Here is a 25,745-nt window from a genome sequence, read left to right as displayed (position 1 = left end):
AAGAAATTAAGGTCCGTAATTGATCGAAAATTCCCCTTTTATTCCAATTTTATTTTATCTCATACCATTTTAATGGCAATTAATCATTCATTCTGAAATTTTGATAACAAAAAATAAGTGTTACAGCAAAGTATGACTATTTTTGTTGCATTCGTTCGAAATTTAGAATAATCAGCTGAGCTCGAAAATCGCAACCGGTTTGCCCGTTTGGCATCAGAAATTCTTGGTCAGATGCGCTGCATTTGTAGAAAACATTTTCCACTTGGATTTTGTAGTATTTAGGGCCTTGGATTTTGTTGAAGTTAATTCATAAAGAAGGGTCTTTTAGAAATGGGAAGGATTGATTTGTCTATTCCTGTGGGTTATCGACGTCGTTAAATTATTAGTGCGTTTTTATTGGCTAGTAAGAGTGCCCCATAGATTATGTAAATAATGCTGGTATTTTTAAATAATTTCAATTTAGGTTTTTGTTCTACTTATTCTGCTTAACTAATGAAACATTGACTAATTTTGGACTTTGATTGTGAAATGGTTTGTCAAATATCTGCCAGCCTGATGAATGCAAAGTGGTTTGGATGTTTCCTTCCATTATTTTGTGTTATATTTCCATCAACGCAAGTTGATTTAAATAGCCAGCCTTGACTTTCTGAATGCACTTTGGGGTACTTTTCAGTTGCTGTTTTCATTTGAAGGCTGCCAGCCTGCTGGTATTTTTTGGCTTGTTATTGGTTGAATTCAAGTTGTCCATGCCGGAGGTCAAGAAATGCCAGCAATGAACTTCCTTATAAGTTATATGGTACCTAAACAGGATGTTTCCTGAAAAATCACATGAATAATGAACAGTGCTCAGCTGTACCCAAGGGTGTGCCAATTGCCAAAGTCTTTTTAGTCTCAATAATGCCCTGACCGCCTGCATATTTCAAAAGCACATTAATAAAATGATTTTGTTGACCACACCCACTGTGCTTACTTGCTGACTGTTAACATGTCATGGTTTCAGCCTTATCAGATTCTACTCCAAGCTGCATAAAATGGATACCAACATGAAGCAGATACTAGAAGGGCAGCTTTCAAAATATACAAATGTAATGAAAGGCTGGCAATATAGATGGTTTGTTTTGAACCCAGAAACTGGAACCCTGACTTATTACATGGTGAGCACTGAACAGGAGACACAAGTCCCTCAGTCCTGAATGAGTTCTGTCCTGATGGGAGAGTTTTATCTAATTTTATCTTAGTGATCTGAGTGTCTGCTGAACATTACATATAAGCCAACTTTCTTCTATATGTAGGTAGCCAATTGATGTCAAGTTTCCCAATGCTATTGTATGCTATTATTTATTTTTGAATAAATAATAGCTTTTATGTGATTGAATGTTGCTGAATGATTAAATTGATGTTTGTGACAAAGATGCCCTTTAAACAAGTTATCAATGTTTAGCTGTCTAGGACTTATCTTTGTTCAGTTGAACATTTGACTCCCAGTGTGTGTTCCGGTGTGTACTGGTTGGTGTATGCTGACACCGCTGGCTGTGTGGCTCACCACAGGTGGACGAGATGCGCTCGAGTCGTCCGCGCGGCTCGATCCACCTGGCCGGCGCCGTGGTGTGTCCCAGTGACGAGGACTCGCACACGTTCTCGGTGAACTCGGCCGGCGGCGAGCTGTACCGACTGCGCGCCGCCGACGCCCGCCAGCGACAGCAGTGGGTCGACCGGCTGCGCTCCGTCATCGAGATGTTTAACCGGGTGCAGGCCGAGGTGAGCCGCCGCTCGGCGTCTGCCGCTGTCACTGTCTGTCACCGACGTCAGCCGCCGCCCTCTGCCACCGCTCTCTGAAATGTTTCCGTGTCGTTCGGGGCAGCCCCGCTGACCGTCCGACTTCGTGTCCGCAGACCCAGAGCCCGCCGCCGCCGCCCGGCGACGCTCTGGCTCTGTCGGCCTCGCCGCGTCAGTACGAGGCCCCGCTGTCGGTGCTCAGTTCCCTGCACGACGCCAGCGCGGCGCTGCAGCAGACGGCGGCCCGACACGGCCAGCTCTGCTCGGCCATCGGCGAGCTGCCCGGCCACGGTGAGAGATTCGACATTACCGGCTGGTGATATAGCCGGTCAGCTATGCAGCTGCGCAGAGTTGCAGGGTTTGCATAAGGTGTGAATGAATGAATGAATGCGTGAATGAATGGAACAATGAATGAATGTGTGAGTGAATGAGGCATTGTAGCAGAAATGCGCCAAAATTGTGTGGTGACAAAACTCGTCATAGACACTGCTGATGCTGGTTAGTAGCTAGTTACCTATAGGCCAACCAGGTTTAGTTCCACCAATTTCTTATGCAGCAAATAGCAAGCTATAGAAAAAAAAACGGAAGCATAACTTTCTGATTAATGCTGATCATTCTTTAAATTACACCTTCCAAGAGAATTTCATCTCGTTTGTGTATAAACGTAACCTAAATTGCCCGTCCGAATGCGGCGCGAGCTCTGACACTGGCGCCGTGCCGGCAGTCTCGGAGGACGTGACGGTGACCAGCACCGACTCGGAGCTGCTGCTGCTCAAGGCCACCTCCCAGGCCACGCTGCTGTGCCTGGAGCAGTGCTACACCATCCTGCAGCAGCAGCGCTCGGCGGCCGCGCTGCCCATCGGCCACCCGCTGCCGGCCGCCGACCGCGGCAGCCTGCGGCTCGGAGCCACGCGAGCGCGCCCTGAGAAGGACTTTCTGTCGGACGTGGCTGACTGGTTCGATACAAACTTCGGCACGGCCAAAGCGTGAGTGCTGCACCGTATCGCTGGGGTGGGCTTAACGCCTTACTCTTGAATACTCATTCTACCGCACCGCGTGAGCACAACGCCTTTCAGCTATACGAGCTCGTAGCGTAGCGTAGCTCGCAGCTCGTAGCGTGTGTGTGAGACTCCTGCTATGAAATGCTGTGCTGTTTTGTCGTAAATCTGCGCGTGGATGCGGCGTTTGAGCCGAGTGTGCGGCACCGCGTGTCTCGAGTGGCCCCCGGCGCGTCTGCCGGCGCGGCGGACGCTGACGGCCGTGCTGCCCGGCAGGCCGAGGAGGCCGCTGACGGCGCCGAGCAGCCCGCGACCCGCCCAGCCGCCGCAGCAGACGCCGCCATCCAAACCGGCCCAGCTACCGGCGCCGGCCGCCCCAGGTCCGTCCCAGGGCCGCGTCCGCGCCGCCGCCGCTTTTGTTATTACACGATTAAATGCACCTGCTGGTGTTCTCTGCATACTCAAAAGCACTACTAATAGCGTGTGGCTATATTCGCTGTAGGGAACACTTTCCCATATTCACACCACGCTCTTTGATTGCTTTGCTTGCGATTGAATGGTTTCCTGGTGTGTCAGTGTGTGATGATAATATAGCTTTGTGCTATTCGCTTACGTCCTACATTCTTGGGATATTTGGTGCTAGCTGTGTTTGATGCATTCCCGCTATGTGTGTACCATGTGTTGTATCCGCGCGTGTGACCGTGTCTGTCCGTCTGTTCCTCACAGGCCGGCCGACCAGCGAGTCTGACAGCCGGGAGGGACAGGAGCAGGAGGACGAGGAGGAGGACGCCGAGTCGGCCAGCCTCCGGCCGGCGGTGTCGGCAGCCGGCACCCTCCGACCGCTGCTAGCCACGCTGAAGCTGGGCGCCGACCTGACGCGCCTCCGGCTGCCGGCCGCACTGCTCGAGCCGCGCTCGCTGCTGGAGAGACTCTCGGAGCTGTGGGCGCGCCCGGACTCCTTCGTACGGTACGTGAAGACGGCCGGGACACTGTCCATAGATGGTGGACTGCCACGGCGGGAAGGGAGGAGAGTAGCAAGCTTAGTAGAGAGAAGAAAGAGAGTAAAGATTCAGAAGGCAGTAGTGCGTGCTATTACCCGTACATTATTGATGTAGCCATAGCTGGAAGGTTCTCACTTCTCAGGAGGCATCAGTGGGATGGAACGCTTTGTAACGCAGTATTTTGCTCTATTTCGCTCTGCGTTCCGTTTTGAGCAATATCGAGACACTTTAAGAGCAAGTCCATTTCATTTATTATTGAACATCACAGTTGCATTTACCACCACAGCTTCGTTGAAAAGCTAGACATACTCGTACTTTCTTTGCTGTTTTCCAGCATCGCTGGCGTAATTCTAGTTACAGTCGCTTCGATCAGACACTAGCTTTTTGTGTAGTCGTGCAAAAATAGGTACATGCATTATCGCGTGCTGGAGGAACAGTGGAAGGTCTATAACTGTATTGCGTCGATATGTATGCTCATATATTTTGCAGTTTGCACACTTACAAAAATCGCTATATAGTTTGTAAATTGCCGCGTCTTGCAGCATGTGCTGTACCGTGAAGAGTTATAAGCTTTTTTTTCGTATGGCGTATCCGCTTTTCGCAATCAGTATTGCAACACTAAGTATCCGAGCTGGCTGTGCACTGCGCAATGTGCATCGTCGGGACGGCCGTCCACTCATGGCAGTACCTCCTCTCGCATCCAGTAGAGCACCGTTCCGGACTGGGGCGCGCCTACATGGATCCACGGACTGTGCTGGTAGCTGGTGGTAGCCGGGTCCGTCAGAAGGGTGCCCCACCAGTCGTTAGAAGCCTTAAGCGTGGTAGTCAGCAGCGGTATGCCCTTCAAGTAGTCTTCCACGTTAATCCAGGGCATCGTCTTCTGTAAGCTGGGCTTGCCGTACGTCCACGAGTCGAATTTTTTGACGAGCGCGATGTCTCGCTGCGTGTCCGTCTCCGGAGTGAAGGTGTAGTCTCGCGGCGCCAGCCAGATGCCGCCCCACTGGCGGCGGTCCACCTGAGCCTGTCCCTCCAGTCGGTAGGCGAACCTGTGGCCTGTGCCGAACGCCTTGAGCCGGTCGCCGCGCCCCAGGATCGAGTAGTTGTCGGTGAGCGAGGGCCGGTCGGCGCTGCGCAGCCGCACGTTGAGCCGGTCCCAGCCGGCGCGGCTGGCGGCCGTCAGCAGCAGCGTCCAGCCGCCGCCGTCGTGGCTGAAGTCGCAGTAGACGGGCTCGGCCAGGCCGGCCAGCTGGTACACGCCGTCCGCCAGCGAGCCGTTGGCGCGCTGCAGCTGGAGACAGGTGGCCGGCGCCGACGGTGGCCGGTCTGCGGGCGCGCCGGGACCGGCGGTGCCGTCCGTCAGCCGGCGCACGGCCCGCTCCAGAGCCTCCAGGCGGCCGAGCACGCTGCCCTCGGAGGTGTCCGACCGGCCGGCGGGCGGCTCCTGTCCCGGGGCACTCTGCCCGCCACCACTGCCGGCCGCCAGCGCGGTGCGGGCCACCTCGGCCACCTGGGAGGCGAGCAGCAGCGGCGGCGGAACGGCGCAGTCGCCGGGCGCCGTCTCGGCACCGGCCGGCCGCAGCAGCACGGGCAGCAGGAGCAGAAGCAGCGGCGGCGGCCGTGTACCCATGGCGGCGGCTGGGACGTCTGTCACTCTCCGTCGGCTCGGCGGCCCGTTATGTAGCCGTCCCGGTCCCCAGGGACGGACGGACGATAAACACTGTCAGCTTCCAGCGCTGCAGTCCGGCCTCACGGCGCCCCGGGCTACTGCTGTCTGTCCTCAGCGCTCTGATTCACCGTGGGACTGCCGAGTGTCATTGATGACTCATCAGAGAGGATATGTTTTGACAGGCAGATATCATTATATTTGATGATAGTTTGGGTTTCCAGCTTATCACAGCACTTGGAAATGCCGCCAGATTGTATGTTCTTGGAACGGAAGGAATGACGGCATTTGCTTACAAACAGTGTCATAAGGTAGCATAAACATATGTCAATGTGTAAAACCGAAACACTGACCATTTTTTATTTTCCCCATTTGTCCCTTGCCCTTGGTTTGAGGCAAAGGTCTAGTGCCGTTCTCTCGGCGTATCCGTTTCATGCGTAACTGTTATGAAATTCCCCGTTTTGCCTGACTTTTCTGTCCCCTTTTCACTCCTGACACCTCGACATCTCCGCTCCAAATCCGACTCGTACTCTCTCAGCAGTCTGTGCGGTGTCCCGACAGATAAATCCTGCTCCGTTTCTGACCGCCGCTCTGTCGACCCCCGCAGTATCGCACTGGCCGACTCGCCGGCCGCCCGGATGTGTCGCCTCCTCGAGTGGTACGTGCCGGCCCTGGGTGCCGGCTGCCCGCGCGCCGGCAAACCCTACAACCCCGTGCTGGGAGAGGTGTTTGCCTGCTCGTGGCCGGCTTCCGAGGGCCGGGCGGAGCTGCGCTTTTTGGCCGAGCAGGTGTGCCACCACCCGCCAGGTGAGAGAGACAGCCACCATCTGGGGACTGGGGAGGTGTGTGTGTGGGGGGGGGGGGGGGGGGGGGGTGCTAAGCTGACACGCAATGGGCAGTCTCTGAGCCTCGATGTCCGCGTGTAATTGGATCATGAGACCACGACAAAGCACCATGCAGGATGTTAATAATCCAGTAGATGTTTGAAAGTATACGTTTAACGGTTACCGGTAAATGCAAGTACACGCATCGAACGTGTGTGTCCCTATTTGACGCGTTCGTGACTTGAGCGCAGTGAGTTCGGTGTGCCTCCCGTGCCGTGCCGCAGTGACGGGGCTTTGAGTCTTCTGTCATGAGGCTGAGATGCGTGTGTAAACACAAGCCTTGAAAGTTTTAAATGAGTAAATTACATAGACACTAATGAAAGCGCGACAGTGATTATTTTCCTCTACTCAGAAAGACATTGGAACCTCATATCTAACTTTCGGAGCTTGATCAACACTGAGCTGCAATGAGAGCTGCAGTGAGTGCCTGTACTGAGTTCAGTGAGTAGCTGCAGTGAGTTCAGCGTGTAACTGCAGTGCGTTCAGTGTATCCGCTCTCCACCCCGCAGTCTCGGCGCTGTGCGTCTCCTGCCGTGAGCCAGAGATGAGCCTGCAGGCCACCGTCGGCTGCCGCGCGCAGTACGTCAACTCCGTCAGCGTGTCGCTCACCGGCGAGGCCACGCTCTTTCTACCGGCCGTCGGCGAGACGTACACGCTCAACTACCCGGCCCTCTACGCCAGGTGAGACCTAACCGCCCGGCCGGCGAGACGTACACGCTCAACTATCCGGCCCTCTACGCCAGGTGAGACCTAACCGCCCGGCCGTCCTCCCTGCCCGCCGTCGGGGACACGTACGCGCTCAACTACCCGGCCCTCTACGCCAGGTGAGCCCCGGCCATCCTCGCTGCCGCGGCCCACCGGGGACGACCGCACTCGTGCCGGGGAACGACCGGGGTTTGGTCATTCTTCGTCCCTCTCAGAGTAAGGTGTGATTTGTACCCCAGCGAGCGAGCAATGACCGGTGACTAGCGTAGAACGTCTGAGATGACGGATTGAATGACGGATGCCAGGCTTAACCAAAGAAATACTGAATACTGAATTACTGACAGAGTTAGGTGGCTTAGCATCTGTTCTGTGTGAAGAAAACCGGCTGTTTGGACAGGTCACTGCTGAGCGACGGCTGGGTTGAGCTGGGCGGTCAGGTGAAGATCAGCTGTCAGCAGACGGGCTACACGGCCTCGGCCACCTTCCACACCAAGGTACCGTCACGGCGCCGGCGTTCGGCACGCAGTGCTGTCGCCCTATGGACGAGGCCGCTGACGGCGAACCTTATCAATACCAGTGGTGCAATGTCTACTGACCTCACTTACCTCTCAATACTCTGCCAGAACGTTTGGTTTGTGTTTTTAGCGCACATAATCCTACGATGTAAATTCTAACTCGCCTCATTTGCCAGCGTTCTAACTATTTCGATTATGCTCGACACCATTTGTTTACCCCTGTACCACCCGTCCGGTGCATCTTTGGACGGTGTGCTGCTTATACCGAGCTGTGTCTATGTCGTCTTTTACAGCCGCTGTCTGACGAGGGCGAAGCGCACCGCGTGACTGGCGAGGTGCGCGCGCCGGACGGCCAGCTGGTGATGCGTCTCACCGGACACTGGGACAAGCAGATCCAGCTCCTGGGACAGCTGCAGGTCAGTCGTGATGCGTCTCACCGGACACGGGGACGGACAGATCCAGCTCCTGAGTCCTGGGAGTGGGACAGCTGCAGGTCAGTCGTGATGCGTCTTACCGGACACTGGGACAGGCAGATCCAGCTCCTGGGACAGCTGCAGGTCAGTCGTGATGCGTCTCACTGGACACTGGGACAGACAGATTCAACTCCTGGGACAACTGCAGGTCAGATCGGTGACCGGCAACACACCGGGGGTCCATGAAATCATGGCAGCCTAACTCTCAGCTGATCATGTTTTTTTTTTTTTTGCAGAGGGTAGTGTACGATACGACGTGTCGGCATGCCGCACTGACATTGTTTACAGCCGTGTCCATATTTGGCGAGAAGTCAGTGTTCTGCCCTATCCGAGCGGCTCCCGCTGATCAGTATACAATGGTATCCGCACCGCGTCTGTTATGATCCGCAGCCGTTTCCCCACTCGCGCCGCGTCTGACCGCTACCGCCGTCGACAGGGCGACGAGCCGTGCACGGTGCAATGCGCCGGCGGCGGCGCGCGCCGCTGGCTGCGGCCGCCGGCCGCTCAGGCGCCGCACGAGTCGCGCAGGGTCTGGGCCGCCGTCACGGCCGCGCTACGGGACGGACAGACGGACACGGCCGACGCCGAGAAACACGCCGTGGAGGAGGCGCAGCGGCAGCGCGCCGGCCAGGGGCACACGCCGCGCCACTTTTACCAGCACGAGCAGAGCTGGGTGTTCCGCGAGCCGACCGCCTGACCGCGCCGGCCGGCCGACCGGCGCCGCTCCGCACCGGACCGGGGGTGGCACCAGAGGCGCAGCGTCGGACGGCAGTGACAACCGAGGTGCCACGTACTCCGAGTTTAACCAAGCATTTATGAGCTAGCCTGTTCGGGCACGGTTTCTGCCGTGCGGCCGCCGTATGTATCGTCCGCTTCCTGTGTATGTCAGATGTATCTGGGGAGTGTTATTCAGTATATGCGAGCTAAGTGGGTCCAGAGGGGAACGCCGAGCGTCGGGAGGCGGGATGTTCATGTGATGGTTGTGCCACTGTACTCTGCTATAATTACGCTATATAATTCCACCGGGTGTCCGGTGGGTGCACATGACCGAGGAACGCGCCGCGGATGGCGCCGTGTCGTCTTATATTCCAAACTGATGTACTCGTGTGTGTCCGTGCATGGGGCTGAGCATTACGAGGCTTCGTCGCGACGGTAGCCACATGTTTAGGGTGCGGCCGGCGCTCCATTTTAACCACGTTACGTGAGACTCGAGCTCAGCAGTCAGCAGTCACACTCGGTCGGCGCGGTGTGCCCTGTATAAGGGCTCCACGGGGCGCGATGGTAATGTGAACATATCCAGTATCTGTATCCGCCCGGACCGGCGCACGCTAGCACCGCCGCGCGGTTTGATCGTTTGCACTCCGGCCGGTGTCCGACGGCGAGCTTCTGTATGAGATCCATGTGGGGACGTGTATCGTGTATCGTTATGGCCTGTAAGGCCGCTATCCGTGCGTGGGGTGTCTGGGACCGCCGTGAAAGCGCAATAACGCAGCAATTCGCGACACCGGCACGGTGTGGTGGGGCCGCGGGCTCGCCTCGCCGGGACCTGCGCGTAGTAAACTGACGTCGCTTCACATTGTGATACAATATATTACGTACTGTGACGACCGCATCTGCCCGCTGGAGACTGCTGAGACCGCTCGTCTTTCCGCGCGGGTGGGAGGCATCACCCTGTGCGGCGCTGGTCTATCGGACCGCACTGGTACTGCGGTACAGAGCCATGCAGGACGACCGCTGCATGGAGTCACAGAGATAGCCAGTAATGCCCGTGGGACGCCACTGACCGCAAACCTGACTGGGACGTCAGGAACCGCGCACACCGCTCCACAGAAAACACTACACATCACTACACTTCACTACACGTGACACTCATTCTACGCTTCACTGTACTCCACATCACGCGACACTCCGTGGTACGTTCTGCTCCAGATTTTCGACTTCCCTCTACGGCACCAGCTGTTGACAATGGGGCGCTTTGCTGAGTCCTGCAGCTCATACCAGGACGCTCACCTAAACCCCGCAGTTCCTGCACTCCGCAGAGGGACATTCCGCCGGACCCTGCGCTCAGTAGAGGGACATTCTGCCGAACCCTGCACTCCAACGCGGATCCCGACACTCACACTCACCTGGCCGCGCACTCCGCGCCGTACGAGAGGCTGTCACGCTATCACATGGAAGGTAAGCGTATTGTGGCCGTCAGGGTCCCTCATACATCGGGCGGACCCGGCGACTTACAAATGAACAGCCGAAGAAATCGGACCCGCGCGCGGCCCGGCGACTAGAAACATGAGGCGGACAGGAGATGAGGAGGGGGACAGATGACACGATTCGGATCGGCGAGCGCGAGGCGTACCTTGGATTGTATTACCGCCGTGTGTCTCATGATCCCGACGATTGTTTCAAACATAACTAGTCGAGAGCCAATAAGGAAAAGCGCGTAACGGACAATACTTAGCCAGCACGCCAGGGAACGGGTCTTATAGGTAATGCCCCACAGGACTGGTCTACGTTGCAATGCACCTCGGGCAAGCTGATCTCTGAGCCGACGAACGTGGTACCTGACATATCGACTAAATTTATCGGCAAATGGTCGCTGACAAACGGTGAAAACGGTTGCGCTGTCACCAGTCAACATCGGCAAATATCTGGCACTTAGACGAGGTAAATATCGCAGCACCGAATACTACATCAGAGCATAGAAAGGATGGCTGAAGGAGTGAAGGAGCCTATCTAGCTGTTCATTGGAGTGATCGCAACCTTCTAAAAGCATGCAACGACATTTGAGAGTGTTAAGGAGGCAACATTTGCGATAAGAGCAGAGGAAGAATCACCAGAAGCTAAAAGTAGTAAGGGTGATCAGTGACCTGTGCGAAGAGTCCCGTTAGTCAGACACATACGATTCCAATCGCTGAGGTGGCCGGCGCAGCTAAAATAACCACGAAGATTCGACCGATGCATACTACGACGGAATATCATGTGCCGGCCGAGCCTTGCCGAACAACTATGATTACGGATCAGTCTTCCTGACTAAATTACGGAGTTTGACAAATCGGCCGAACGTAAGACAAGACAACCATTTTGTAAGTTTGTCTGAACGGTGAACCGTGAGTCCATGTCCCACCGAGTTCCAGTTTGGTCGTCCGGTTCGTTTGGTAGCGCCTTGTCGGGAGCGAATTTCGAACGCAAGACGCTGCCTGGATATGCCCCCTGGCCGATCACGTCTTTCTCGTGGCACCAGCAGAACCCCAGCCGATTCAACAGTAGATTCATGTGGCTTGCCGCCGTCGTAAGCGTTCCACGACCTGCCCGAGAACACATCAGATCCCTGAAACCCTGTTGTGCCGGGAGCCGCTGGAAGTCTGCGAGAAAAGCTGCGTGAAAGATGCTCGGATTCGAGCGGAGAGTTTCTTACGGATGGTGGGCGGCCGGCTAGTTCTTCCTCTTCTCGTTGAGCTTGGCGGCCGCCTTTTTCTTCATGAGCTGCATTCGGCGTTCGGCAGAGACCATCGAGTTGGGTGGCGGCGCAGCGCCGCCCCCGGCTTTGGCTGAGGACGGTGAGCCGGGTACCGAGCGACCGGAGCCTGGAGCGAACGGTGACGGGTTAGTGGGGGTAGCACACGGACACAAACCTGCACCCTTCCCACCCACCAGCCGGACTGGCGGGTGCCGAGAGGCCGGTCAGCCACATCCGTGGACACTGCGAATGTGCAGCTCTTTCAGCCTTTCTTTCCTCCATGTTTACGATGTCCAACTTCAAAATAAATGCATACCTTAGCTCCCTCTCTTCGCCTTGACACACCTTGGAAATGACAGGCAGGTCAACTGGACAGCTCAGCGTTAACTAGCGAAATGATCGGTATCCTTGGCGGCTACTGTGACTCACCTGACGACTTGTGGCCCTTGCCGGACGACATGGAGCTCTTGCTCATGTGGAGGGATCCCAGCGGCTTGGACGACACCTTGGTCTTGAGCAGGCTGACGCCGGGCGCCGGCCGCGAGCCGGAGGCCAGCGACGAGCCCTGTCAGAGAGGGTGGCGTCAGACATATTCTGATCCTCTCCCCACCCCCAAATGTGAGTGGAGGAAACAGGAAACTGGTCTAGTTACGGAGCGAGCGAAGCGAGCGTAGTCTTTCGTAGATAAACGGAGATTTCTGAGCATGAGCGGCCAAGATTACTTTGAGCGGCCGGCCGTGCCGACGCTTTTGTAACACTTACATCTTAGCAACCACTTGACCGATTTACATGCGGTAATTTTTGTAGGGTAGCTTCATTCTTTCTACCAAGTATTGGACTATTCCCGATGCATGTGGGTGACCCCTTATGCACGTGCCACGTGCAAAACGAAGAGGTGTCAGCAAGGGTCGATTTCAGATCTCGAGAACGGCTAAACCGATTGCGCTGAAATTTGGTACATGGTTAGGGACCGGTTAGAAGAGTGCCGTGCAAAAGTCAATTGGGACCCATTTTGCACATGCACACGTGCAGGGTGCCGCTTCCAGATCTCGAGAACAACTAGGCCGATTGCGCTCAAATTCGGCACATCGCTAGGGACCGGTTAGTAGGGTGCAGTGGACAAGTTAGTTAGAGGTACCCCTCGCAATTTTGCACGTGCAAGACCCACCCTCTCGCTCGCTCCGTTGGTCGCCCCTAAAAACATTTTACTGGTTTATTTCCTACTCATTTCGATTTCACAAGGCGACAGGCGTCGAGAAATGATACTGACCTTGGAATCCTTCTTCGCCAGCAAACTCTCCGACTTTTTGTCCGGCTTGGCTGATGCCGTTACGGTCGGCTTCAACAAGGACCTACTTGAGCCCTGAAACGTAAAAAGAAATGCATTTAAGTAGGTACTTACAGTGATAAATGACGTCAGTATCCAATGCTCAACATAGCCATACTTTCTACGGCATCGAAATCTGTATGATCACACTACGTGGATATAAGATACAAATGCAAAGGTTACCGGCAATGGCGGTGAGTGCGACACAGACAAAACTCCCTGGCCACCCACGGTACTGAGTACTGACCGTCGCCGGCTGCTGCTGGTCGCGGCACGAGGAGCACAGCCACACGGAGCGCGTGTCGCCGCGCTCCTGCTCGGTGATGGCCGGACGGTGGCACTCCTGGTGGTACAGGTTACCGCACTCGGCGCACTCGATCAGCTGGTTACCCGTGCTGACGCCGATGTTTCTGTCGGGAGCCCGGGGAAAACGGTCAGTCAGACGGACCAAACAATGGTCGCGCGTGAAACGAACGGCGGAACGCTATACCAACGAATGCTACAGAACTGGTACTAAACCGCGAGCATGTATATTTCTATCTCAGAGAAATTGGACAAAACAACATTTTAGGTATCCCTCAAACAAATGCGTCCATGCCGGTGTGAAACAATTACGTATGCTACGCGGTATGAAACGTCTTGTCATATTTGAAACAACATTATGATTCGCCTCCACTTCGCAAAATAAATCTTATCTTTAAAAATAACGAGACATAAAAAATCTACGCCAAGGTCTACAAATCAGCATCGCATTCAAAATCGTGTCTGAGCAACAGATATATAAACGAAATAAATGAACTAGAACGGATGACGACATTTTTCCGCATAACACACACATGCGGCAATTGATAAGTCTGGGCCAAAGATGCAAGTGGGAGAGCTATCATTCTATCTCGACGCTTCTAATCAAGACCATGTTCGTCTTTGAAAACATGAGGCAACACCGCTCTGTAAGTGATACCACTCAGATAATGTTTCGCCAGCGTGTCGATAGTCGGTAACGCATGAATGCAAATAATGGCGCAACGTCTTGCCGTAGCTCAAATAAATTGAGCAAACACATTGCTCTTCTCCGGCAGTCGACGCAACTAGATCACGACAGACATTCCTTTACCGATAAAATATTCAGTCGTAAGACTACGAAAACAAAAATCGAAACAGCCGTTGATTATCGTCTGTGGGACATAAGTCCCTTAACGCATGTTAAATTTATGCGTATGCTAATGATTATTGACGAAGCTGCAGAATTAAGCTCACCACAAACCTTGAGGCCGTCCACTTATCAATCACCCCGGGTTTACCGCACCTGCACACAACACACGCCAATTGGTCCATGAAATCCATCTCGAGGCCGGCAGTGTCGTTCAAGTCGGAGTCTTCCGACTTTTTACTGCCGTCCGAGTCCCGAGACATAGTCGGTGAGGGCGTGTGCGATTTGAACGCCACTGGCGACTCGACGCGCGCTCGCTTCGAACCAAACTCCCCAATATCTTCCTTTATCTGTATAAATAGACAGCCACCGTCACGCGAGCAGGGTTGTCAGTCACGCAGATCGTAATGCAAAGGATAGGAATTGGACTGGTAAATGAGTAGGACAAAAGTCATGAGGCTGCGAGATCACATACCAAATCAATGAAAGATGCACCCAACGACACGACTGCCGAGACCAGCAAAGGCGGCCGCCGACCGAAACGGATTTAATGGTGGAGCTGATCTATTATACAATACCTATGCATAAAACACGATAAACGTTAGTAAATGCTTTGCTCCCAAGCAACGACCGTGGCGAGGCAGGTACACCCGTCATACTCGCAAAAAACTCACGAAATCATCAAAACTCCTCGTGTGAATTCGTAACACAAGTGATAACTTCCGTGAATAGAGGGTTCAGCCTGATAATAGTAGCAGGGCTGCTGCGGACTGCACGCACCTTGTCCAGGCCGCGCTTGATGGGCAGCGTGTCGGGCCGGCCGGTGGGACCCGGCGTGGACCGCGGGCTGCGGTTGACCGGCGACAGCTTGCCGCCGGCGCGGCCGGTCCGCTGGCGCACTTCCTCCAGCAGGGCGCGCAGCTGGTCGACCGAGTCGCGCGAGCGCGAGTGCAGCAGCCGCAGGCCGCGCACGAACAGCGGGTCCAGCTCCATTTGGCGCCACTCTGCCGGTCACAGCGACACGTCCAGACAACGAGCGACGTGGCACGAAACATGCGATAACAAGGAAACCTTTCTAAGGAAGTGCCTAAAACATATACCAGCATGACTTATGCTAATAAAAGATTCAAAATGTAGTAACAATGCTTTATATGAATCAAGGTCACATTGCCTTAGTTTGGTGTCTTGATTTTGGCTCTGATTCCCTGCTTTATAGGGATATTTGTTGATAAAGGACTACCTAATACTAAGTATGCATGCAACTATGGTACAGTCAGAGCATCTTACCAAAGTAATATGAACATTCAAAACCACATTTCCAATGCAAATCATCATCAACTACCCATTGTGCCTATTGTAACAATCAGGTTTTTGCACAAGATATGACTTGTGAGTGGTAAATGCAGGAAGAAATAGTGAAAAAAACTGTGAAAACCAGTAGACATCTCTGCAAAACCAGGAACTGATAACATCCTGCTCATGTAACTCAATAAAAAAGCATATAATCAAAACTGAAAAGACTGAAAATGACAAAGTTGAATACAGAAATATGAAAAGTTCATGTCAGATATTTTTCTGCAAAAGCTTTGGAGATGGTGCCTATTCTGCTGTTTTCGCCCAGAATCACAGGTGAGAGCAACACATCAATCAATTGCTGTTGATAAAACAAACCCTTGAATAGAAGAAAATTTGGATTATCTTATTACCCTTTGTTATCAAGGATAAGCAATTGGTAAAAATCAATCAAATTACAGCATTGAGAATGAGAACTAAAAATAGTACCTACTAATCAAATGGCACTGGTCAGCTTCTTTTTTTTTAGAAAATTTAGAAGCTAGTCTTATTCAAAAAGAGTAGATGCCTACCAATTAAGCCTAAAATACAAGGGGAGTGCTAAAATATGATCCTAAAACATTGGTATAAGGTGTTGGCCACCAAGCTGATCTGAAGAGGCTGACTCATAGGCATAAAAATGAATGTCCAAATCACACACTCTGATGCCTTCATAGTAGGACTCTTGGTAAGTTTTGGAAACAAAAAGGAAGCAAATCTGTCACCTTTTGATGACTTTTTCTGTTGAATCAGAATGAAAGCTTCAGGTACCTACTTTCATAGACTAAACAAATCTATCAGTTCATTAAGTGTAGGGTCATACAGGGGCGCGGGAACTACTTTCCGACTGGGGGGCACACTATAATAGAGATTAACCTAGGGTACCCCCAATTCTAGTTTTCTCACCGGTTTTAGGCCACTTATTTTTCACCCCTCGGCTTTTTCAACAAAAAAAGAAAACATTTGCAAAAAAAGTGTGGTATTCCGTCTCAAAGCTGTGGGGGCACCGCCCCCACGGCCCCAGAGTTGGGGGGGCAAGCTGCCCCCACTGCCCCCCCGGCTCCCGCGCCGATGGGGTCATAGCTGGAAATCTGTTGCTGTCCAAAAGAACACTGAACAGTAGACAGCAGCAAAATTGTATGAGCTGCCCAGAAATTTAGCTATGACCTTTAGTGAATAGGAAGTACGGGCTAAAAAAGCTGAAATCAAAAAGCTGAAATATGAAATGTTTGTGGGCTCAGACATCCAAAGCTTGTCTATCAAAATAGGTATTCACTTCTCCATCATTCATCAAATCAATATTTTTGAAAACTCAAAACTTTTGGCAAAATCATATTTTATATGCACAGTGAGCAATAAGCAATTAATTCATTTCATGTTGATTCATTTCTGTTGATTTGACAACAGAAACATCATTTGCCATCCTAGGGTACACAGGATATTTCATCCACAAGTTATTGGAATTCATATTACATTGTCCTTGTATTTCATTGGTTTATGACTTGGATAGGTAGTCAAAATGTCAGCAATTTACACTGGTGGCTCAGGCTAGGGCTGGTCAGCAAGCATTGGTGAAAATTGTCAAGTTTGAATTCGTTTCAGTTCCAACTAGAGCATGACCAATTGAATCCCGCCTTTCAAGGATTTTCTGATAATAAAATGATATAAATAATCATTAAAGTACCTTATAGAGGACCCCAGATCCCAGAAACGCCAGCAACCACCTTCTCCTCTCCACCACGGCTCTTCCCTTGGCTCTTCCTTTGTTTTGTTTTAGCGACTGCAAGAGCAACCTCTCAATCAGTATGCTACCGAACCCTGCGCGCTTGTGACAGTAGCAACTAGTTTTCAACTATTTTCTAGTCTTACTCAAATATTCGACTAACTTTGACAACTATACCAGCACAGTTTATTTTTCTTTTTTCGCGGTAAATGATAAAAATGCATCGCAGTTTTTGACAAAGCTGGTGTTAAATCATTTGAATGTTTCAATAAAGCTATAAATCTAGGAAATCGATGTCGTAACACATTTTAAAAGTTTTTCATTCTGTTTTGAAGCAGTTGAGTATCACGTGAAATATCAGCTGATTTGTTTTGAAATGCTTCTAAAACTCCACTCCACGGTTGTTGCGGTCTAAGGTAGGTGTGTATATTGATTGAATGGCTAATAAGAGTTGAACTATTTAACCTTTTCCCAAATATTTTTCCACTCTTCTAAATAAATTAAATTTATCTATACACGGATAGTTTTCAAGCCTCTTGAATAAGCCTTGCTGTGGTTACAGTTTGTGTTAGAAGTTTGAGGTTGTGAGTTTTGTAGGCATTTAAGTTAGTTTATTTGATGCATGATCTAATATTTTCGTGTGCATGGAATCCTCTTTGAACTCCACACAAACTCACAAGACTGGGGACTCTAATAAGTTATGTATGGAGCTTTCAGAGGTTCTCGCAGTTTCACCCACTCAAAGCTATGGGACAGGTTATTTCATTTCAGTAGGCGGAACTATGGTCAAGCGTACCCATTTTCGGGAACGCATTTTCGTTCCCATGTTTGGGAACGATAAACCCAAATATGGGAACGCCATGTAGGCATTATTTAAAACAAGAAAAAGAACCGTTAAATGACGTCCAAAAAATATAAAACGATCGTGAACCGCCTGATAGTTGTCTCAATATTGTTGGGAAAGAGTTTGATATTGTAAGGCCCATCGTAGTTTCAAATCGTTCCCCTATTTCTAAAGCAGTCCATCACCCGGGCCGCGAGCCCAAATTTGGGAACGCTCTCGTACACTGGCGCTGCAAGCGTTCCTTATTATGGGAACGGCGTACCCAAAATTGGGAACGATTTCACCGACGCCTTTCAGGGGCTCTTTTCATTAACAAGCATCACGTCCAACGCCGCAAATTATTGTTAACGCAACAATCATCAGATGACCTTTCCGGCAAGACCGTTGCATGTTTCGCCCGGTCTTCTGCGCTTTTATTCCCGTCGATCTCGCAGCGGGCACGCCCCCCTCTGCAGGATTACGTAATCCACAACGCTCAGCGATGTTCAACAAGGTCTTCCATACCTATATCCACCGTCCGCGCCGAGGGTGGAGACATGTCAAGCACCTGTCTGCTAATCACCGAGAGTTGACGAGCACAAGAAGTATCCAAAAATGGGAACGCTGAATATGTTACACCCTCAAAACACCTAGTCCCAATGAAAATCTAGTTTTTTCCTTTCTTAATGAGTGTAAGTGGCAAAAGGCCTGGTAGGATGGGCACGAGGAATGATCGAAATCAGCATAAAAATTATAAATAAGCCACACAGAGCGACCTATATCAGAGAAAATCCCCCCAAACGATCATGCTTAAAAACGCCGAAGACAAAAACCACGCTCATGACGCTGCTTATAAAACAACGCTAACAGCTAGCATCCAAATAAAATATGTCTTTAGGGACTGATAAAATACAGCTGAATGATTTTAAACCACTGAAACTGAGTTTACAACAGTAGTTCGGTAAAATCACTGACGTTCTACGCGGTCGATCGCCCCGACACCAAAAGTCAACAATATTACCTCGGGACTGTCCGCGTGTTCGCTTGCATATGTCAGCATCTGGTGTCGCTAGAATGAAACTTCATAACCAGGCGAAAATTATTATACTTGACCTCAAAATGTAAAAAATGCTTCATTTTCCTTAAAATTGCATGTTAAATGTCGTATAACCCATATTTCCACCATTCTGTCATTTTTAAAAAATCATTAAAAATATCATTCCACGGTCAATTTCCTTGTTCCACGGTCAGATTAAAGATAACTTTATGGAGATTTAGTAGATACTTAAATCAGCGTGCACTTTTTTGAGACGTGATGCACTTTTGAGTTTTAGTGGGCGAACGGCCGAAAAATTGCCTTCCGTTCTCATAAATGGGAACGCCCGTTCCCATATTTGGGAACTCCGTTCCCAAAAATGGGAACGTTCCTATATTTGGGTACTCATGACCATAGTTCCGCCTACTGATTTCAATTTTTAAGTTGAAATTACTGGAATTACAGCAAATCACTAATAATTCTACCGATTGAAATAATGGGACAGTCAGACTTATGTTCCAGCACTGTTTAGTTTCCCGTAACAAGAGGTGTTGAGCCATACCTGCGCCCCACTGGGGGGGGGGGGGGCAGAATCTGCCTCACTTTCTTTTGTTGCCAATAGTTTCTTAGTAGAATTAGTCAGCAATGTCGAACTTCCTGTACCTCATCATTCGTAATTTTGACATGTTCCTTGAAAATTTGAGCAAAGTCTGCCTGAATGTTTTTGAAACAATGATGTTTTAGTGAAGTCATGTTATTCTGCTTTTGCTTATAAAAATGCTTTTCTCCAAATGCTCACTTCGCCCCGTGAGTTGATTCCTTAAAAACTAAAGATGTTAGAGGCATTTAGAGAAATGCAGTTTTTCAAGACATAACATAAAGCATGATTGTGATTCTACTTTGTCTCAAATGAATATCTCCTTTTCTACCTATTTTTTTTTCTGTAAAAGAAATGATCTTTTCTGAAAATCATTATGAAATCCAAAATTTTAAGTTTCTTGAAAAAGGGATGCATGCTAGAAAAGTACTGTCTGGCGTCTGCTCATCTAGTATCTATGTTCCAGCTTAGAAGAATCATTGAAAAATGTAGGAGTTACAGGAATTATGATGCCATGACTCATATTAAAAAAGGAAGCTCTAGACCATGTACAAGAACAGCAATGGCATCATTCGATTTGTTGTGAAGCACTACATCAGATAGATGCATTTTTGGGGCCTTACCTAACAATCAATTTCAAAATTTGACCTCACTTGACCTGACCTTGACCTGACCTTGATGTAAACTTCATCCAAATATGATCCATATCACTAATTGAGTATTCCCATTGAATTTTATGAAGAAAAAAATTTCCCATAAAACATTTGCTCCACATATCCTTTTTTATATTTCATCTTTGGTGACCTGACTCAGACTGACCCTGAGTCCTGACCTTGACCATTGCATGACATTGCATGCAATGCATCTTGTCTTTGTAGCTTAAGAACAGGTTTTGGGCAATCAATTGCAGGCCTTTCTTCACCAACTGCTTTCCAAAGGCAATAATGTAGAAACTTGTAGACCTGACCCTTGACCTGACCTCTGACCTACTTCGGCATTTTTTTTTTTTGTTTTTTAGGTCTGTCTTGTTGAGAGCTTTCGATTGCTGCTTTCCACGTCTTTCTACGACCATCGGTTCGAAAGTGAAACCGGGGGCAGAACTCCCCCCCCCCCCAGCATGTGGCTCTATGGCTGAATAGCCCAGCTGGGCACGGGACATGAAAAGGTCATAAAAATGGCCTTACGTCAAAGTCCTAACTCAGGTGTACTATGTTCACAGTGTTATTCACCAGCATTGTCTGTGTTTGTTTATCATATCTGACGGAGGCTCCATTTGCAGCACCACTCGCCAGCTGCCATGGAGTACTGGCTCATTTCTGCCCCCGGTGAGAAGACCTGCCAGCAAACCTGGGAGTCACTGCAAAATGTTACCGCCAAACAAGGAGACCTCTCGACTAACTGGAAGTTCCATATTCCAGACCTGAAGGTGGGTCGATGCTAGGTGCAATGCTTTTCGTTGCAGGCCTTTACCATACCAAACTGCCGACGATTTGTAAGGTGCCTGTGATATCAGTTACATGATCACAGTGAATAGTTGGTACAATGTCGACTTTAACAAATGTGACACTGAACAGATGTTCATATCCGGGACTTATCATGAAACGGGAGCCCGGGGGATGGTGAGTGTCCCGGGCTGCTTTAAATTGTCGGTGAGCCATTTCTGACTCCGAGACGCCACCAGGTCGGCACTCTCGACCTTCTGGTCGGTCTCTCCGAGGACCTCGGCAAGCTGGACTCCTTCGTCGAGCAGGTGATGAAGAAGGTCTCCAACTACCTGGGTGATGTGCTGGAGGACCAGCGCGACAAGTTGTCGGAGAACCTGCTGGCCAACGGGGGTGAGCGGGCGCGGCGGAGGACAGTCCGCGGGGACGGGGGGGGGGGGGTAATTATCGTTCCCTTGCAGCGGACTGCGGAGGTGTGCCGGCCGGCCGACTCCGTATGTAGTTGTATCCCGACGATGTCAGCCGGCGGCTGCGGCTTTAGAATGCACCGCGTCTAACGGTGAATCTGGTAAAACTTGACGATGATTAAACGATGATTTAATGTAAAGGACACCTCTTCTAGTACTGGTAGGCCGCCATAACTCGACTAGAGTAGCTGCAACGAGTAATATTTACCGAGATTACGATATTCGATCTCTGAAGTCATTGTGCGTTCCTAGCACATTACAGAGCTGGGCATTGCGCAACTTAGGTCCGCAACTCCGCAACTCCGCAACTAGCGGACTACCCTCATGAGAGCGGAGTTACGGATCGGCTACCGAGCCCCAAAAAGTTGCGGAGTTGCGAGTTGCGGAAGCGAAAAATTCTAAAGCGCAACCGCTACCGGGGCCGCTACCGAGATACGGGATTGAAGCGAGATACAGGTTCCAGGACAAGTTCATTGTGTTTATCTCGTCAAGACTAATCAATTGATATGCAACATGACCTATTTGGGTCAGGTCGTGACCTTGAACTGAAGTCAAATTTTAAATTTGACCTTTCGAGGTCATCTTATATATCATTGATGGCCTCGAAACGACGCGCCTTGGTGGAGAAATGCTATGGCGATTAGATTATTGACCTAGCTAAATTATGTTAGAAGTTATGCCCGATAAAAGCCGTTTTCACGAGTTAGAGCGTCTGAAGCTGAAATTCATCAAAATCCGGGAAAATTGGGAACATTTTCACTTTGATGACCTCTGGTGACCTTCAAAAGGATGCAGTGCTATGTCCTATAAGACATAGCACTGCACTTCAGGACGAAAACTGATAAAACATAGGCCTAATACCTAAACCTAATAGAGATGGGTAGCGGAGTTGCGGAATAGCGGAGTTGCGAGTTGCGGTTTCAAGATCTGAAAAATAGTTTCGGAGTTGCGATTGCGCTTTGGCTACCTCTGGTTGCGGAAGGTAGCGGTAGCGGTTTCCAAATTTCGGTAGCGATGCCCACCTCTGGCACATTACTGACGATGATGTCTTCTTTCCCTGTGTGCTTTCAGTTGACCTGGCCACGTACATCACCCGCTTCCAGTGGGACATGGCCAAGTACCCCACGAAGCAGTCGCTCAAGAACATCTCAGACATCATCAGCAAGCAGGTGTCGCAGATCGAGAGTGACCTCAAAATCAAATCCAACACCTACAACAATCTGAAGAGCAATCTGCAGAACATTGAGCGCAAACAGACGTGAGTTCTTTGACCGGTGCTGCGACGTTGGCAGTTGTTCTCTGCCATCGACCGCCGTCATTGAACTCCCTACCAAGTCCTGACGAATACAGTAACGCTCGTTTAAAAATTGCACTTGAGCTCTATGCTTGGCCCAGCCCAACTTATCTGACCTTACCTGACCTCTGTTCTCTAGGGGCTCTCTGCTGACGCGAAACGTGGGCGACCTGGTGAAGAAGGAGCAGTTTGTGCACAACTCCGAGTACCTCACCACGCTGCTCGTGGTCGTGCCCAAGTAGGTTCGCCCGACCCGGGCCATTACTGAACACAGGAGTGGGTAGGATAGTTTGCTGTTTACCGTGCTTAGTGCACACATCACTCTCATTATCTCTGGGCGTTATTTATTAGACGATTGGAGTATCGTAGCTTCGTGGACGTACGCATAATTATGCTTTTTGCTCTTTGCGTCATCTTTTTAATGAAAAGCGGCCTTTGCGAACCCTCGCTCGTCCTTTTTTTGCGAGATCTAACCCATGATACATACCTAAATGAATGATGTGTGTGTGTCACTGTTCGCTGTTTCGCTGGGAGCTTTGCGTCTTACGCTACCGGCAGTCGGCACCATACATTGTTTAACGAGACTGTATCCCGCCTGCGGTCAGGATGCACTATCAGGACTGGCACAACAAGTACGAGCGTCTGACGGACATGATCGTGCCGCGCTCCACCCAGCTGGTGTTTGAAGACAACGACCACGGCCTCTTCACGGTGTCGCTGTTCAAAAAGGTGGTGGACGAGTTCAAACAGAAGGCCCGGGAAAACAGGTCAGTGGCGGGCGGGGAGGGCGCAGCTGCGTCAGATGCCTGTAGCCGTGTGGGGAGGATGGGTGGTGGGGTTTCGTTACTCCCAGTGATCACTGACTTCTCCCGTGTCCCGTGGGATAATTTCTGTCTGTCAGGCTGTCTGAGGCCTGAGCTCTGTCATACATTCCGGTTATATCCGTTTTGACTGCGGTGGATCAGCCGCGGGGCTTGCATGTGGACAGCTGTCACTGTGGAACGCTAAGGAAAGGCCTAGCGAACGAGGGCTGGTGAGATATCGAGGGCTGTCCCTCTCCCCGTGCCACCAACCGACCGCCGCCGGCACCCTCCGCTCCCAGGTTCGTGGTGCGCGACTTCACCTACAACGAGGAGGAGCTGGCGGCCGGCAACAACGAGTACTTCAAGCTGGCCTCGGAGAAGAAGAAGCAGCTCGGCCCGCTGGTGCGCTGGCTCAAGGTCAACTTTGGCGAGACGTTCACCGCCTGGATCCACATCAAGGCGCTACGGGTGTTTGTCGAGTCGGTGCTACGGTGAGGCCCGCCGCCGCCGGCTGAATGGATCGCTGGGGGACTTAGACCGGGAGGGGAGGGTCGCACCCGGGTCTGGGCTCGTTTGGCTCGTTGGTAGTGTAAGCCCTCTGGTAGTTGACTCCGTTTCTGCCGGGCTGCGACTCTGTCGTTTTCCAATGCGGACAAGGTGTCTTTGTACGGTGGGCGACGTATGTAGCCACATGCGGTCACCGTCTAACCCAGTCAGATAGACGCTACCACCAGCAGCTAATCTCCCGTCCCCGCTCGCACGCAGGTACGGCCTACCGGTGAACTTCCAGGCAATGCTGCTGCACCCGCAGAAGAAGAACCACAAGCGACTGCGGGAGGTGCTCAACCAGCAGTACGCCCACCTCGACTCCACGGCGTCGTCCGGAGACAAACACGACGTGAGTAGCGCACATACCCGTCATTTTCCCGATGGATATGCTACCAGGGATGTCTTGCGACTTGCGAGTGACACGCCGTGTAGTTACGACTCCAACCGGGCTGAATATGCTACTAGGTGTTTAGGACTAGCAAAAATAAAAATGATATCTAGAACGTCTATAAATACTATTTATACTGACGTCCTAGATATTATTTTTATTGTAATATCGGTAGTAATTGATGTTTCAACGATACAAAATTTGGTGCTATAAAAGGCTTGCTGTAGGATGCGAAATCAGGGTATCTTTGTAGGGTCAGATCAAACGTTGCCAAATATTCAAGTGAGCTTAGATCAAAGTGTTTTAAATCATTTTTCACCGGCGGGAGTCGCGCCTCCCCCAACTGACGATCGGTCCACCCTCGCATCTATAGGTGATGGACATGCCCGGCCTCGGCTTCGGCACCGGCGAATATTACCCCTACGTGTACTTCAAGATAAATATCGACATGGTTGAAAGAATCTAGAGACTAGTGTGTGCTGAACGCGTGCTAGCTGATGTATATTGAGCGCGTTGTGCTGTAAATACGTGCATGAACGCCGTCAATGGAATCCATATGTAATCTATGTGGTGGATGATTTGCCACGAATGTGCAACGTTGAGTAGATGGCCATAGGTGGCCAAATGTTGTTTACTTATTCGGGAATATTATAATTGAACATTTGAGACATTTTACCGAAGTTGTTCGGTTCGATTAGACATTCCAATTTGCGTCTGGCAGCGGGCCGGGTTGGTGCCATTCCTGACGGTCGACGTCGCCACTAGCAGTTGTCCTCGCATGCCTTGCATGATGGTGGCAGGTGGCGCTACGTGTGGTCAGTAGAGTGCATATAGATGGCGCTGCAGTCGTACAATCAGCCGCCGAGCGCCGCCCAGCTGTGTTACCGTTTTGTAGGTGTGTGGATGGAGGGAAGCGAGAGATATCCGTGCCGGTGCGTCGTCAGTGATCGTGTGTATCCAAATACGCGAAATAAACTGTACATTGTATGTCCTGAAGGCCGATCATTGTTTATATTTTGACGAGCAGTTGTATGTGACATACGTCTTCCGTACTTCCCGGTTCGACTCGATGCGCGTCGTTAGTACAGCTCTAGCTTCTATTCTATCAAAACATAGGCCGTGGGTGTTTACAGGGACGCGGTCAGCGACGCGCCGGCGTGGTTCTGCTGTCCTGAATACAATAATTCCCTACCACACGCAGTGGAACTAGTGTCCGGTCCGGTGGACCGACCAAGGAGGGGAGCGACTGTGGCGGAACTGAACACTGCTGTTTGTTTATCGGAATTTTAGGGCGCGTCTGTCGTCTACAGCAGTGGTCATTTTGCGTCTAGAGGACTGGCTTGG

The 25,745-nt window shown here is 50.9% G+C and overlaps 3 protein-coding genes across 11 annotated transcripts; 2 read left to right on the top strand and 1 right to left on the bottom strand.

The window, feature by feature from the left end:
- The first annotated feature begins 233 nt into the window (after nt 1-233).
- Nucleotides 234-9,619, top strand: LOC122366324 (oxysterol-binding protein-related protein 11-like). Of its 5 annotated transcripts, none has more exons than XM_043338478.1 (12): nt 234-271; nt 1,001-1,154; nt 1,549-1,758; nt 1,893-2,067; nt 2,501-2,762; nt 3,051-3,154; nt 3,501-3,741; nt 6,046-6,245; nt 6,832-7,003; nt 7,425-7,521; nt 7,836-7,958; nt 8,452-9,619. In XM_043338478.1, exons 2-12 carry the CDS (start codon nt 1,032-1,034, stop codon nt 8,710-8,712), a joined length of 1,968 nt encoding a protein of 655 aa, XP_043194413.1. In that variant the 5' UTR covers nt 234-271; nt 1,001-1,031; the 3' UTR covers nt 8,713-9,619. The 5 variants fall into 5 exon arrangements, with proteins under 5 accessions (XP_043194413.1, XP_043194414.1, XP_043194416.1 ...); XM_043338479.1 differs by having other exon boundaries at nt 236-274; XM_043338481.1 differs by lacking the exon at nt 234-271 and adding an exon at nt 278-301.
- LOC122366326 (integrator complex subunit 12-like) lies at nt 9,586-17,047 on the bottom strand. Its single transcript, XM_043338488.1, has 7 exons — nt 17,003-17,047; nt 14,727-14,950; nt 14,103-14,296; nt 13,044-13,206; nt 12,740-12,832; nt 11,899-12,034; nt 9,586-11,596 (listed from the first exon to the last, which is right to left on the bottom strand). The coding sequence occupies exons 2-7, from the start codon at nt 14,937-14,939 to the stop codon at nt 11,445-11,447; spliced, it is 951 nt and encodes a 316-aa protein (XP_043194423.1). The 5' UTR covers nt 14,940-14,950; nt 17,003-17,047; the 3' UTR covers nt 9,586-11,444.
- On the top strand, nt 15,080-25,401 carry LOC122366325 (V-type proton ATPase subunit C 1-A-like). 5 transcript variants are annotated; one of them, XM_043338482.1, is made up of 9 exons: nt 15,080-15,575; nt 20,738-20,884; nt 21,140-21,293; nt 22,439-22,625; nt 22,801-22,899; nt 23,267-23,428; nt 23,764-23,955; nt 24,230-24,362; nt 24,775-25,401. In XM_043338482.1, exons 1-9 carry the CDS (start codon nt 15,507-15,509, stop codon nt 24,865-24,867), a joined length of 1,236 nt encoding a protein of 411 aa, XP_043194417.1. In that variant the 5' UTR covers nt 15,080-15,506; the 3' UTR covers nt 24,868-25,401. The 5 variants fall into 5 exon arrangements, with proteins under 5 accessions (XP_043194417.1, XP_043194418.1, XP_043194419.1 ...); XM_043338483.1 differs by lacking the exon at nt 15,080-15,575 and adding an exon at nt 17,056-17,417; XM_043338484.1 differs by lacking the exon at nt 15,080-15,575 and adding an exon at nt 17,378-17,421.
- Nucleotides 25,402-25,745: the final 344 nt, after the last annotated feature.

Source organism: Amphibalanus amphitrite, unplaced genomic scaffold (assembly GCF_019059575.1).
Source record: "Amphibalanus amphitrite isolate SeventyFive unplaced genomic scaffold, NRLGWU_Aamphi_draft 000796F_arrow, whole genome shotgun sequence".
Taxonomy (NCBI): Eukaryota; Metazoa; Arthropoda; class Thecostraca; order Balanomorpha; family Balanidae; genus Amphibalanus; species Amphibalanus amphitrite.
Note: the sequence above shows the minus strand (reverse complement) of the source record. Positions and strands in the feature narration are given on the sequence as shown.